The sequence below is a fragment of the Benincasa hispida genome, chromosome 2 (assembly GCF_027475165.1).
Source record: "Benincasa hispida cultivar pf3 chromosome 2, pf3_genome.v1.1, whole genome shotgun sequence".
Taxonomy (NCBI): Eukaryota; Viridiplantae; Streptophyta; class Magnoliopsida; order Cucurbitales; family Cucurbitaceae; genus Benincasa; species Benincasa hispida.
In genome coordinates, this window is record NC_143479.1 from 52,034,112 (window position 1) to 52,050,217 (window position 16,106).

Consider the following 16,106-nt stretch of genomic DNA (forward strand, 5'->3'; position numbering starts at 1 on the left):
TGTATTATTGTACTATTAAAAAATTGATTTTGAACAAATAAAGCATATAACTCATTCAAAAACTCTAGAATGTTTATTAATTTTTTTTTGTGAATTTTTTATTTTTCATAATTATTTTTGAAATATCCCTACCATTTAAAATCTTGATTATAATATCTATCTAATTTTCAAATTTGATTTTTTTTTCTTTTTCAGAATTTAAAATGGAATCTGGGAAAGAGATTGCGGTGAAGGTAAGAAATTTTAGAAGATAATTGAGTTTTTATTGATTTAATATATAATTATTTTTTAAAATAAGTTACTTTTTATTTGATTATTAATTATTAATTTTAATAATAAATTATTTATAGATTGCTGAAGTAGTTAGCTTGAAAGAAGGAGAGGCCTTGAATGAAAATAGTACCCAAAATGAAGAGCCAAAAATTGTTTCTAAGTATAAGGAGAGACCCACTGTTTCCAAGAATGCTGGAGGATGGAAACTTGCAAGCCTATTATTAGGTATTATTTTCATCTTTTAAAAAAAATAATTAATTGTGTTTTCATTTTCTTTTTTAATTAGGGTTTAGATTTTTTTTAAAAAAAAAATTGTAGTTTGATTCTGAAAATGATTAGTTGGGTTAAGAAAATATACTGGTTTTTTAAAAATAAAATTAAAAAAAATCTATGTTTTATTATTTTTAAAGTCAAACATAGAAAGAAAGAAAAGAAAAACAAGATTTTTTTTTCTGTGAAAAGGTGATGGGTTGAGAGATACTGATTTTGGAGATATGTATATGGGAAAATTACTTTTTGAGTCCTTAAGTTTTGAAGAATACTTGCATTTAGTCCCTAAATTTTTAGTTTTGTAGAATAGATAAATTTGGTTCCTAAATTTTAAAATGTACTTTTTTTTTTAGTACCTGTGTAAATAGGTTTAAAAGGTATTAAAAAAATTACGTTTTGAGTTTCTAAAAAAAAAAATAAATAAATAAATAAAACCTAAAGACCAAATGCACTTATTCTTCATAGCTTGGGGACTAAAAAGTCTTAATGTATTACCAAATTAAATTAATAATTATGGATTGGTTTCAAACACAATTTTATAAAGTATAGTTATCAAATGAGATCTTAGTTACAAATTTAATTCAAACCTGATTTAATATTTTGAAAACTCTTTTTACCTAGAGAGACATTACATACATTTAAAGATATTTTTGAGCATGATCATATATTTTGCAAAAGTATCTTTGGTGAATATGGCAAAATCTAGTAACCATTGATTTCTTTTTCTTAAAAACAATAAAATAAAGCTATATCCTAGATAAGAAAACAAAATATAACAATTTAGATGATAATTTTAAAGATTATATAATTACAAAAAAAAATATAAATTTTAATAGTAGGTCAACTTAGTTATTATATCTAAAATAAAAATAATTTAATATTTATTTATCGACATGTACCAACTTGTTTAGAGACTGAAATTTGTCTACTTTTAAAGTATTTGTACTTTTAGAAAGAAACAATTGTGAAATGCACTCCTAATAGTTAGGATCTTCGGTGTGTTTTGTAAGACCTATGCCTTAGTTACATTTTAAGATGAGTTGTATTCATTATAAAATAATCTTATTACTTTAAAATATTTATTTGAAAACAAAGATGTAATATTTTGCAACTTTTATAATTCAACAATAGGTGGGGTTAGAGAATCGAGCCTCTAACCTTTAAATTGGGAGTAGAGAATGGAAATGGATTGATGATATTTATTTGGTACATATGTAGTGAACCAAGCTTTAGCAACCCTAGCTTTCTTTGGGGTTGCAGTGAACTTGGTATTGTTTTTGACAAGAGTTCTTGAGCAAGAGAATGCCACTGCTGCCAATGGCGTCAGCAAGTGGACTGGCACTGTCTATCTTTGCTCCCTCGTCGGCGCCTTCCTTAGCGACTCTTACTGGGGTCGCTATGCCACTTGTGCCATCTTTCAACTCATCTTTGTACTTGTAAGTATCTTCTTTCTTGCGTATTTTTCACTTTTTATGAATCTCTTATTTTCTAATTGAACAAATATATGAAACAAAAAGCATAGTATAAATAGAGTATTATTTAATTAATTGTTTATGAATCACTCATTATTTTCAATAAAGACATATGTCTTAATGATTTAGTTATGTCATTAGGGTTTGGGATTATTATCCTTGACATCAGGGATGTTCCTCCTAAAGCCCACAGGGTGCGGTAATGGAACAATGAAGTGCATGCCCACATCGACAATCGGTGTAACAATCTTCTACTTCTCAATCTACCTAATCGCCTTTGGCTACGGTGGCCATCAGCCCACAGTTGCCACATTTGGAGCCGACCAATTTGATGAATCCATCCCAAATCAGGCAAATGCCAAGGTTGCCTTCTTCTCTTACTTCTACTTTGCCCTCAACTTCGGCTCCCTCTTCTCGAACACAATTCTTGTCTACTTTGAGGATTCCGGCCACTGGACTCTAGGGTTTTTAGTGTCCTTAGGCTCCGCTGTACTGGCCCTTATTTTGTACTTACTTGGCACCAAACGCTACCGCTACTTGAAGCCTTGTGGGAACCCTTTGCCACGTGTGACTCAAGTGTTTATGGCTGCCATCAAGAAGTGGAAAGTAGCACCTGCAAATGGAGATGACCTTTTTGAGGTTGATGGACCTGAATCTGCCATTAAAGGCAGCCGTAAGATTCTTCATAGCAATGGTTGTAGGTGAGGAATTTCATGTTTGAATGTGAATATAAATTTATTATTTACTAAATTTTTTATTTATTGAGATTTTTCTAATACCTACCTATCTTATATTTCTGCTAAATTTTAGGTTTTTGGACAAGGCGGCAACGATTACAGATGAAGACATAAAGGGATCAAAGGATCCATGGAGTCTATGCACAGTAACACAAGTTGAAGAAGCCAAATGCCTTATCAGAATGCTTCCAATTTGGTTTTGCACCATCATGTACTCTGTCGTCTTTGCCCAAATGGCATCTCTATTCGTTGAACAGGGCGATGTAATGAACTCCACCATTGTCAGTGGATTCCACCTCCCAGCGGCGAGTATGTCTGCCTTTGACATTTGCAGTGTCCTCGTCTGCACTGGCCTCTACCGCCAAATCCTTGTTCCTCTCGCCGGTCGACTTAGTGGAAACCCTAAGGGCCTAACAGAACTTCAAAGGATGGGGACTGGGCTCGTAATTGCGATGTTGGCCATGATAGCTGCCGCTGCGACCGAGATTGAGAGACTGAAGCATGTTGTTCCGGGACAAAAACAGAGTTCTCTAAGCATATTCTGGCAGATTCCTCAATACGTTCTTGTAGGTTGCTCTGAGGTTTTCATGTATGTCGGTCAATTGGAGTTTTTCAATGCACAATCGCCCGACGGAATCAAGAGTTTGGGCAGTTCATTGTGTATGGCGTCAATTTCGCTTGGGAATTATGGGAGTAGCTTGCTAATAAACATGGTTATGGCAATCACGACGAAAGGAGAAAGTCCTGGATGGATTCCGGATGACTTAAATTCTGGTCATATGGACCGTTTTTACTTATTGATTGCAGCTCTTACGGCCATTGATTTTTTGATCTATGTGTATCGGGCAAAATGGTACAAGTGTATTCAAATCGATGGCATTGCGACACAGCCGGTGAAGCTGATGGGCCCAGAAGGAAAGGAGGAAGATGAAATTTTGGGTAAAGTATGATCAATTAGTTCAAATAATTTTGTTCTTTTGACAAAAGTTACGATGATGATTTGTTCATTTATCTTTTTATGTATAGTGATTTATGTGGAACCCTCTCCCTATGTCAATTTTTTTTATTAGACTAGGAATTTAAGGATACTATATTTGATATATTAATATGAGATGAGCACAACGGGAACACGGATGGTAATAAAATATAATATTAAAATAAATATAATAGTACTTAATGGGATACGATCAACATCAACGATAGCTAATAATAAAATAAATATAAATAATATATAAATAAATAAAATAAAATAAGTTAACAAAATAGGAAATGAGAAAATTCTCAGCCACTTTCTCTAATTTTGTATGGAACTTGTCCAATATGTGCATCCTTCAAAACTCACCAAATGTCACTATTTATAGAGAATTTATGAGATTTACAAGACACATAGATAACACTTTAGAAAATGTGGCATGACACATGGTCAATGGATACTAAATATGAGTATCTAATGGATATCTATTTTCTTTAATATTAATAATACTCCCCTTAGATGCCTATTATACATATATGAAATATGTCTCGTTAAAACCTTATACATTCATATAATCTAATACTCTTTTTCAAAGATTGTGATAGGTAATGCTTTTGTAAATAAGTCTGCACCATTTTCTTCAAGATGACTATAGAAAAACTTCAGTGAAATATGTTGTGATATAAGGTTCATTTGATTTGGGATATGCATGTTATGTTGTCCGTATAATATTGTTGGAAGATTTTTACTAGTCAAACCACATGTTCCACGAATATGCTTAGTCATTGATTGATCTTAGCCATATACACATTCTCTACTAGCCTCGTGTGGTTGTTATGGTCTGTTTCACCGATCACCATAATATAGCAGTTACTTCACATGTGAATAGATAACCTGTATATGCTTGATTCCATTCCAATGTCTTTTTGTTGGAGAATAATTATATTTTACTAATAAATTTACTGAAAATGCAATGTTTGGTCTTTTATTATTAGCAAGATACATATATGTGTACCAATTTCACTAAGATATGGTACTTCAGGACCATAAAATTCTTCATTATCATCACGAGGTCGATATCTTTCTTCACATCTAATGAATGAACTTCCATTGGAATGTCCAATGGATGTGCTTTGTCCATATAAAATCTTTTCAAAACTTTTCCTCTATAAGTTGACTAATGAATAAATATCTCATCTTCTAAATGCTTACTTTGCAAGCCAAGGAAAAATTTTGTTTTTCCGAGATCTTTCATCTTAGATTCCTTCTTAAGATATTCAATTGCCTTTAAAAGTTCTTCAGGAGTTCCAATTATATTTAAGTCGTCAACATATACAGTTATAATAGCTCAATCTATATAATGATCTTTATAACTTTATTAAATACAATTCCCGGAAATTTGATTTATATGTTTTAGGTTTCCTAAATCCTTCTGGGATTCTCATATAAATATCATTATCAAGAGATCCATATAAATATGTTTTGACTACATCCATAAGATGTGTATGTCTAGATTTTCATACAAAGTCAGACCAATTAAATATTGTAATTGCATCCATCACCGGAGAATACGTCTCCTCAAAATCAATACCAGGTCTTTGTGAAAAACCTTGTGCAACTAGCTTTATATCTTGTGACCTTATTATTTTTATTTCTTTTCCTCACAAATATCCATTTGTATCCCACAGGTTTAACACTTTTTGGTATTTGAACTATTGGTCCAAAAACTTGACATTTTGAAAGTGAGTTTAATTTTACCTCGATTAGCTTCAATGGGAGGATTGCTTCTTTCCACTGAAGCCAATCTTTTCTATGTAGACATTCTTTAACAGATTTTGGTTTAGAATCCTCATTTTCAGATATAATCTCAAGAGCAACATTATATGCAAAAATATTGTCAATAACTACATCAATTCGGTTCCATCTTTTTCCTATCATGACATAGTTTATTGAAATCTCATTATTATCTTTAGGTATTTCACCTTCCTCACTAGTTATGTCGAGGATTTTTTTTATGGATATTCATGTCCTCAATCAAGTCTTCTTAACTATTTATTATTTTTCTTTTTTGAGGATTTTTATCTTTGAAACCCACGGGTCTACCACGTTTTGGCGTGTTCCAGACTCATTAGTGACAACTTGTTGTGTTGGGATATCAATTTTCGATGGAACATTTGCAGCTGGTATATGTGATTTAGTTACTTTCTTTGCATCTATAAATGCATCTGGTAATTGATTTGTTATATTTTGCAAATAAATTATCTTTTGAACTTCAAGTTCACATTGATCTGTATGGGGATCTAAATAAGACAATAGCAATGTATTCCATGTAATTTCTTTTTCTAGCTTCTTAATTTCTCTCCCTGATGTTGGAAAATTTATTCCATAACTCAAGAACAATGCATTTGTCAATTATAAATTTTGTTTCTCTAAGCAAAATAATGTTTACTTTTCCAAAACCTTCAATCAGGTTTGCAGAACCTGACATCATATTGACTTTTGCTTCCAGCATTGTCGATTTGAAAAAATATTTTCTACTTGTAAGTATTGTATGTGTAGTTGCAATGTCTGCCAGACATAGATCTTCTTTACTAATTTTTTAGTCATCCAACATATGAAAATGATCCAAGCTTCTTCATTAAAAGAAAATAATTATAATAAGAAAACAACATTTGGAATATACAAAATTTAACATCTACCAAAAGGAAAAAAAAACATGAAGATGAAAAATAACATTAAGTCTAAATATTTTCTAAGTCAAATGAAACATTTGATGTTTCATCCATTCTGTTGATTTTCTCTTCAAGAGATTTAAAGAAATCTGCCACATCCAAATTTGTCATATGGGATGGGTCAAATATGTCATTATTCTTGTATGCAAAATTTACTTCCACATTTTTCTCTTTTTCTTTCAGGGAGGCTTGATAGAGATCAACTAAGTGTTTTGATGTACAACAGGTTCATGATCAATGCCCAGTCATTCCGCATCGGAAGCATTTATTTTCAACACTTTTTGAACTCTTATCTTGTGGAGCTTTTTCTTTTGTGATCATCATTTTGTGTGGTTCTTTTGAAATTTGAATGATTAAAATAACCACCACGAAAATGATAATTATTTCTTCCTCTACCATGGTAACGACCTCGTTCGCGACCACGACCTCGACCATGATTATTATTAAAATTCGCAGCATTCACTTCAGGCAATGGTGTCGTTTCGGTTGGTTGAGATTCATGATTTTTCATCAATAACTTGTTATTTTGTTTAGCCATGAGAAGACATGAAATTAATTCAAAATACTGTTTAAAACATTTCTCTCGATATTGCTGTTGCAGAAGCATATTCGAGGCATGAAATGTAGAAAATGTCTTCTCTAATATATCAACATCAATAATTTTCTCTCCGCATTACAATAATTTTGGACTGATTTTAAATAATGCAAAGTTGTTATCACTTACTATTTGAAATCTTGTAGCCGCAAGTGCATCCACTCATAACGAACTTTAGGAAGAATAACTGTTTTCTGATAATCATACTTCTCTTTCAATTTTTTCCACAAGATACGAGGATCTTTTATTGTAAGATACTTCATTTTCAATCCCTCATGGACATAATGACGAGGGAAAATCATAGTTTTTGCTTTGTCATGATTGGATGTCGTATTTACTTCTTTAATAGTTTCCTCAAAATTCATAACATCCAGGTGGATTTCGGCATCAAGTACCCATGACAAATAATTATTGTCATTAATATCAAGAGCGGAAAATTTTAATTTTTGTGAGATTTGTCATGGCAACACTATTATAAAATATTGTGTTTATGTTAGAAATGTAATAGATATTGAATATGCAAAATAACATTAAATTTATTAATGAAAAGAGAAAAACTGACATACCTTTTAAGACCTATCTTTAGCAAGGAAAACGATAGGAGCTCGTGTTGGTAACGTGTTGTGAATTTGGGGAGCACAACGGGAACACAAATGATAATAAAATATAATATTAAAATAAATATATTGTAATAATAAAATAAAATAAATATTAAAATAAATAAAATAAAATAAGTTAACAAAATAAGAAATGAGAAAATTCTCAAATTTCTCCACTTTCTCAAATTTTGTATGGAATTTGTCCAATATATGTGTCCTTCAAAACCCACTAAATGTCACTCTTTATAGACAATTTGGCAAGTAGGAGGTGGATTACATGTATACTAAGAATGAGTATTTACAAGACTTACAAGACACATGGATAACACTTTGAAAAATGGGGACATGACGCATGGTCAATGGACACTAAGCATGAGCATCTAATGGACATCTATTTTCTTTAATATTTATAATACTCGCTCTTAGATGTCCATTATATATATATGAAATATGCGAAAAACCCAATTGGGAAAAAGAATCCTAGTGAAGGAAAAATAGTACATATTTCATATCGCTTAATACTATTAAAAAGAATACAGTATATTTACTCCCCGAAATATTACTTGAGATCTCTGAGCCGCCGCATTCCAATGTTGTGCAAAGGTTGCAATAGGTAATGATTTTGTAAATAAGTCTGCTAGGCTATCTTTCGAACAAATTTGTTGTATAGTGGTGTCACCATTTTCTTCAAGATCATGAATGCAGAAAAGCTCCGGTGAAATATGTTTTGTTCTATCTCCTTTAAATATTCTCCTTTGATTTGGGACATGCATGCTATGTTATCTTCGTATAATATTGTTAAAATATTTTTACTAAAAGACAAACCACATGTTACACGAATGTGCTGAGTCATTGATCTTAGTCATTGTTAGAATTTTCTTTAATATTTATAATAGTAGTCGCCATTGTTAGAATTTTTAAGTTGAATTGTTTTTAGTCTTCAGTACTACTTTTTAATTCTTATTTTAATATAAAAATGTTTATTTATTTTATTTAATTGTTGATTAATAAATAACAATTATACGTCACCCTCAACATTGAGCCAGCTCGACCATCCCTAGTCCTAAAAAAATAAAGATTTGGCTTGACAGTGGCCCAACCTCAAGAGCATAAGAGACATTGTTTGGGCTTGGATCATGCCGACTCAACCTTCAATTGTCAAGTCTATGACCCAACTCTTGGACTTGGCTCATTAGATTAAAATTTGTGTCAAGTTTTGGTTGAACTTGGTTCAATCTATAAATTAGTCCATTGAATATTAATTATTGGGTTCACAATAGTATTTGCAGACAATTGATAGACAATAAAAACCAATATTCTTTTATAAAATATGCTTGAACCTTGGAATTAACAAAACTACATAGTATTCGTAGTCAATTAGTATTGCAATTTATTAAACACAATATTGATTATTTTAAAAATATAAATACTTGGTATTTGCAAGAAAATACATGATAGTAAATATAATTTAGCCATATTTTAAAATCTCAAAATCACACTATATACTAACTTTGTATTTTCAAAGCATAGGTAAACAATTAACATACAAATCACACATTAACATTTGTATTTAAAATAGGCAGTGCAAATTTTTTTAAAAGTATAGGACTAGAATAGACAATTTGATAAGGCAACCGTAGCCCTCAGCTCAAAGACCCAACCTATTAGATAGCAAGAACTTCTGAATCTAAGAAATTAACACCTCTATGTACGATTTAATTCAACCCGAGAAAAGGCTAGAATTAGATTACCTCTTGATCGAAGATCTAAAAATAGGATTGAAAAATCTTGTTCTAGATTGAGTCACTCCACAATCAACTTGATCAAGGTTAGATTGAGTGGCTCACCTGTATTCTATCACAAGAATTGCAAAATTCGAAGGAAAAAGTCTAATTCTAGTATTTTCTCAGGATTAAACTAAATCGTATAGGAAGGTATTAATTTCTTAAATTCAAAATTTCTTACTAGGTAATAACTTGGATCTTTGGACTGAGGGTTAGGGTTGCATTATCACAATTTAAAACTATTAAGAAGAAACTAAAGTAAAATTACGAAGTCTCTCGAAGTTTACCAATTTATACTTAACTTTGAGTTGTAATTCCAAAATTTAGAATTATATCAATTTAAATTTTAATTTTGGAGATTTATATCAATTTAAATCTCAAATTAATAATTGTGTCAATTTAAATTCTGAAATTTTTATCAATTTAAATCTTTCATTATGTTTTATTTGGATATACTTAGAAAGTTCATATTTAAATTATGGGATTTAAATTGATATGTATTCTAATATCTATTATAAAGTTTAAGAGTATAAATCGATATTTGTTAAAAGGAAAAAATAAATAAAAAACATGAAATTGATGGATTGGAAGCAACACATAAAAGAAATTGGATTCGTATACAAAAAGATTTTTTCTTATATAAAAATTATATCGATAGAAGAAACTTTTATTATATCAAAAGCACATGAAACTAAAACAAAACATTTACATTAAAGATCTGAGTCCAACGAATTCATGTTGTCTCTTTAAAATAAATTTACTCACCCTAGGGCCTGAATTTAGAGAGGAATTGTCTCCCAGGATAGAACAAATTACCTTTCTTATGGATGTAGCACCCCATCTAGAAGATCAACGAACGAAACTTTGTAGATATACCGAACTTCTTCAACAAAATTTGAAAATGGAGAGAACTTTAAAGTAAGACAATGCTAGGCAAAAATTTTTGTTCAATTAAATTGAAGAAATGACATATTTATAGACTAATTCATGGTCATTCAAATAGTCATGTCCTTTCTTCAATTTGGTTATTTATGAGAGGATGCAACAACAATTTACCAAAAATTACAACCTATGGAATTGAAAAGATGTAACCCTACATGAAGAGTTACATACCATTTATTCTAACAGAAACTAAGTAGGACCAAGGACCTGAATGAGAATATAAATTAGTTCAAGGACGAGGATTGTGATCGAAGATCAAAAGATTTAGATATAAAAAGTTTTTTCTTTTAATAAAAATAGAGATATATCATATCCAAATTTCATCAAAACGGGTGAACGATTCTATTTTGAGGGCAATATTAGAATAGTATCAACACCTTGCACATGAAAAATATTTCCTTTCTTTTTTTCCGATTTTAAAATTTTAACTTTAAAACCTGTTATTTGATCTAAAACCCATTTTTTGCAATATTTCTAAATATATTGCAAAAGTAATATTAGAACATCTATTTTTTTTAATAGATAAAATATAATATACGTACTGTTGGGGTTGATGCCCTAAAATCTCGTGTCTTGTAGTTTGTAAATAGTTTGTACGAACGCTTGTATTGTATATAATATATGATATTTACTTCACATCTTGTTTTTGCTCAGTTGCATGTTTTATTTGCTTTACCACAAACCAATAAACATAAAATCCCTGGTTATCTGTATGTAACTTAAGCATGTATGTGGTGACATACAAGTAGATAATGTCTTGAGTGATAACCAAAATGGTCTGTAGTGTATGGATATAGGAAGGAAACCTTATCCTGGTAACGCTACGGATGCGGCCCGCTTTGTGGAATGCTCACAAGTGTTGTGACTTGTCACAGATGGTCTGATCCTGATCATTCGTAGGGGACATGCGAGCGGGGGCATCCAATACAAAGAGTTGTATAAGACCTGACCACAAAGTGTTAACGTCTCGTTATATAACACCGTTCATGACAGAGACTTCACTTCACTAAGATGACCATAGGTAACATGACCTCAATCCTAAGTGAGTCGGGAACTCCTGCCATTGAGGGCGATCCTTTGATTTGTATGGGTACGAGTGGCCAGGTCGCCGATTCAAACCTACCATTTTGGGGGTTTGTCTGATTTGGGAGTTGGGAACTCAGCTACACAAGATAGAATTCACTCCTTCCCCAAAGCAGGGGTAAGTAGATAGATAGCTCCCTTAAGGGCTGCCTCCAAGGCTTGAACGATGTGGTGCCACACACCTTCTCTTGGCCCAAGAAGTGTTCACACATAGTTGGACTATGTTGTATTGTTCATTAGAGAAATCAGTGGTACTTAAGAAGTGAGATGTAACTAGAGGGGAAAAAAGATAAATTGGCCCAACTGTACTTACGAGCATCTATGAAGGGTCATCGTACTCATGAGTGGTTATATTCGATGGACACAGAAATATATTTGTGGTAAGAATAATTCAGCTGTTGGTCTTTAGTAGAATGTCTGACAGTTAACGGATGGTGGATCTCGTGGCTAAAGAGTTTAGTCAGCTATTCACGAACCATTGGAGCTTCGAGCCACAGGTCCATTAGGTCCCATGGGTAGCTTGGATAAAGTCGAGAATCAGTGTTTAGGTCAGTTTGAAATGTTCAAATTGACAAGAGGGAGTTCGATTATATATGATATAATTGAACTGGTTGATTATATATGATATAGTTGACTAAATGTATGAGATACATTTTTTGGAGGAATTTAGATATAAATAAGATTTATATCATGTGGAGGAGAAATTATTATAGTAGATATGTGATATCAAACTATAGGATAAGAATATAATATGATTATATTCATTAATTATTAAATTGGTTAATTATATGATAATTGGCCTAAAACTTCTCTCGGTCGTGCGTTAGTGGGAGCAGCCGCATTCGGTTATGGTAACCGATGAATAAAATGAAAATTTGTTTCATTTTGCAAAAGTTTAAAAAAATTGGCAATCGGTGTGAAAACGTAACGATCGCATAGTTTGAGAGCCTATATGATAGTCGCTCATCGCCTAAACGATCGCACACCAACGCCTAAATGATCGTATGCTAGTCCCTAAACGATCGCTTCGCTTTCCTAAACGATCGCATGGTGTGCCGCATTTTCTAAACGATCGTCCACCATTTACTTAACAATCACTAAGTAAAACCTACACGATCGTGTAGCTTCTTCTAAATGATAAGCACTTAGCTATACGATAGCTCTTTTTCTCTCCCACTTGCTTATCGTCTACATGATTTGCTTTTTCCCTAACCTCTACCAAATTCACCAAAGACCACTCTTTGAATTCTCACTCCGAGAATACCAAGGGTTCCTTTTGGTAGTGTCGTCCCCACTGCGTTCACTTGTTTGTGATTGTTCGTGTTGCTTTCGTTCGTGTAGACAATCGTGCTGCTGCAACCGACTTGTTTGCTGAGCGATAGAGTGCGAGTGGAGGTTCTTCTACTGCGTAAGGGTTTCAAAGCTTGAAGAGGGTCTTCAACTGGTACGAGAACTCTTTTCCTTGTATTTTAGTGTTCAAAGCATGCCTTTGATTAGTGTGAATTTGCATAACTATATGTGACAATGTATGTGTTGTATTTCGGTCACAATGAAATTAGAAAGACCAAACGCGCTCATGGATGTTCTTCGTTAAGAGTTCTTTCACGTACAACTATACATATACATACCCTGTCTCAATAATTAGGCCACTGATATTCAATACGTGTCTCATATTCAATCTAATAAATAAATGAGACTAATGAGTTAGACTAATCGACTTAATGGAAACCCTAAAGACCTAACATAGCTTTAGAGGAGGGAGATTGAGTTCGTATTGCGATTTTGGCCACAATAGTCATTGCTATGACGATAATTCTCCGTATATTTTTATATGTTACTATGAGATTTTCATGTATGTCAAGTCAATTGGGGTTCTTCAATGCGCAATTGCCCAATGATTAAAAGTTTAGGGGTGTTGTGTATGTGTCGATTTCGCTTGGAAATTATGGAAGTAGCTTGTTGGTGAAGATGGTTGTGCCAATCACGATGAAAAGAGAAAGCCCTAATTACTTAAATTTTAGCAATATGGGCCCATTTTACTTTCTGGTTGCATCACTTATGACAAAAATTACTGTTCGCACGAGATTTCAAAAGAAATTTATTTCGTGGAACTTGAACTTTGTATTTGTATTAATTTTGCGGAAAGTGATTACAATATCTAATACATAATATTTTGATGCTTTCAAAATAAATTATAGTCTTTAAGTTGGTTGATCTTCTTGGATTATCGGCCTTTGGGCTTGTTGATCTTCTTGGGTGATTGGTCTTTGGACTTGTTGATCTTCTTGGATGATCGGCCTTTGGGCTTAATGATATTCTTGGACGATCGGTCTTTGGGCTTGTTGATTTTCTTGGATGATCGACCTTTGGGCTCATTGATCTTCTTGGATGATCGACCTTTGGGCTTATTGATCTTCTTAAATGACCGGTCTTTGGACTTATTGATCTTCGATGATTGGCCTTTGGGCCTCCTTTGGCTTGATAATCTTCTTGGATGATGGGCCTTTGGGCTTGTTGATCTTCTTGGATGATCGACCTTTGGGCTTGATGATCTTCTTGGACGATCGACCTTTGGGCTTGTTGATCTTCTTGGATGATTAGTGCTCGCACGAGGCTTCCGGAGAAACTTGTTTCGTGTAGTTGAACTTGAGCTGATATTGATGTTGATTTGATGCGATGTGGTTTGATCTCTAGCATTTGATCCTCTGATTCTCTCTCAGGCGAATGCGTACACTTGATTTGAGGAAGCGAAATGTTTGATAATCTTGGAGTTGAAGTCTTGGAAGAATGCTTGTATCTCCCAAGGATATCGGTCTTCAGTCTTCAAGCGTGGTCAAATTGCTTGTATCGTCAAAGAACTTCAGTCTTAAAGCTTTAGTTTTAGTGTTTTCTGATCCTTAAAGCTTTAAAGGAGTTATACTCTTTTGATCCTTGAAGCTTCAGACTTCAGATCTTCAGAGAGATTTTACCTTCAATTCTCCCTCTAGTTAGAGTCTCTATTTATAGAGGTTTCTTATGGGCCTGACATAGGCTTGGGCCCAAATTGGATTTGGTTGGTCCATACGTCGGGCCTTTAGGCCCAATTAATTGGATTTGGGTTTGATTTGACATTCAGGTCAAATTCAACTTATTTCTGGGCTTAACTGAATTTTAACCCAAATAACAATATCAAATTGGGATCTTATCTGATTCAATAGTCACGATGAAACCACGTGGCGTCATTGAACTTTGTCTAGATAAAATTTGGAATATGGCCAAATTTTAATTTGAGATTTTATCTCAATTTGATTTGGATTGAGAATAAAAGCTAAAACTTAACTTGAATTTGAGATAAAATTTAGAATATAGCCAAATTTTGTTTGAGATTTTATCACAATTTGATTTGGATTTGAGATAAAATTTGGAATATGGTCAAATTTTAATTTGAGATTTTATCCCAATTTGATTTATATTTGAGATAAAATTTGGAATATGTCCAAATATTTTGAAGATAAATTTGAGAACAAAATCTAATAAGATTAAATTAAATTGGGAATTTGTTTAATTTAATTTGAAATTAGGTAATCAAATTAGGAAATCTAATATTTTAAATAAAATCTTTTATTTGATTTAGATTTCTTAATTTGTTACGGAACTTGGTAACCTCTATAAATAAGACCATAAACCCACCCATTATCCCCATCCCCTCTTCTTTAATCTTTCATTTCTCTCCCTTTCCTGTTCTTCTTCCAAGGTTTTCTTCCCTTAAAAGAAAAAATTAAAAAAAAAAAAAGGTCTTTCTTTCTTTCTTTTTTCACTTTTTTTTTTTTCAATTTCCCTCCCTTTTTTTTCTTCTTTTCCTCTTTTTTTTCTTATTTTCTTTTTTTAATCTTTTTTTTACAGGAGGTGATGTTTTATTTATTTATTTATTTTTGCAGCAATTCCTCGATACGTGACCGTCTCCTTGGTATACATAGGGATGACCCTGGAAAGGTCTACCTATTATATCGCCTCTCATGCTCGTGCTTCTTGATTTTCGTAGGAGGAGGGGGGAGGGGGGCCGCAAAGACTTACAACTCCCCCATTCGATCGCCTTAGGGATGATCCCAGAAAGGGTTATCTTATAGCGTCGTTCGTGCATCCTGATCGTTATGGGAGGGGCCCTACAAAGGCTTAGAACTCTCCCATTCGTTCACCCTAGGGAGGATCTGGAAAGGTTTGCATTGTAACGCCGTTCGTGCATCATGATTGTCATGGGAGGGGCCCCGCAAAGGCTTACAACTTTCCCATTCGATCACCCTAGGGACGATCCCAAAAAGGTCTACCTTGTAGCGTCGTTCGTGCATCCTGATCGTCATGAAAAGGGCCCCGCAAAGGCTTACAACTCTCCTATTTGATCACTCTAGGGAAGATCCTGGAAAGGTCTGCCTTGTAGAATCTTTCATGCATCCTGATCGTCATGGGAGGGGCCCTGCAAAGGCTTAATACTCTCCCATTTGATTACCCTAGGGAGGATCCCGGAAACGTCAGCCTTGTAATGTTGTTCGTGCATCCTGATCTTCATAAGAGGGGCCCCACAAAGGCTTACAACTCTCCCATTCGATCACCCTAGGGATGACCCCGAGAGGGCCTACCTTGTCTCGCCATTGCTCGTGCCAGCGCTCACG

The 16,106-nt window shown here is 33.2% G+C and overlaps 1 protein-coding gene across 1 annotated transcript; it reads left to right on the forward strand.

Annotated features, from left to right (window-relative positions):
- The first annotated feature begins 203 nt into the window (after positions 1-203).
- Positions 204-3,702, forward strand: LOC120072118 (Major facilitator superfamily protein). Its single transcript, XM_090311208.1, has 5 exons — positions 204-227; positions 351-498; positions 1,762-1,979; positions 2,157-2,716; positions 2,826-3,702. Exons 1-5 carry the CDS (start codon positions 204-206, stop codon positions 3,700-3,702), a joined length of 1,827 nt encoding a protein of 608 aa, XP_090167334.1.
- The last annotated feature ends 12,404 nt before the right edge of the window (positions 3,703-16,106 follow it).

Bases quoted from the DNA above. Each gene is read 5' to 3' on its own strand.
- LOC120072118 (XM_090311208.1), top strand. From the start codon at position 204: ATGGAATCTGGGAAAGAGATTGCG. The intron at 499-1,761 runs GTATTATTTTCA...GTACATATGTAG, and splicing joins ACTTGCAAGCCTATTATTAG to TGAACCAAGCTTTAGCAACC. The intron at 1,980-2,156 runs GTAAGTATCTTC...TTATGTCATTAG, and splicing joins TTCAACTCATCTTTGTACTT to GGTTTGGGATTATTATCCTT.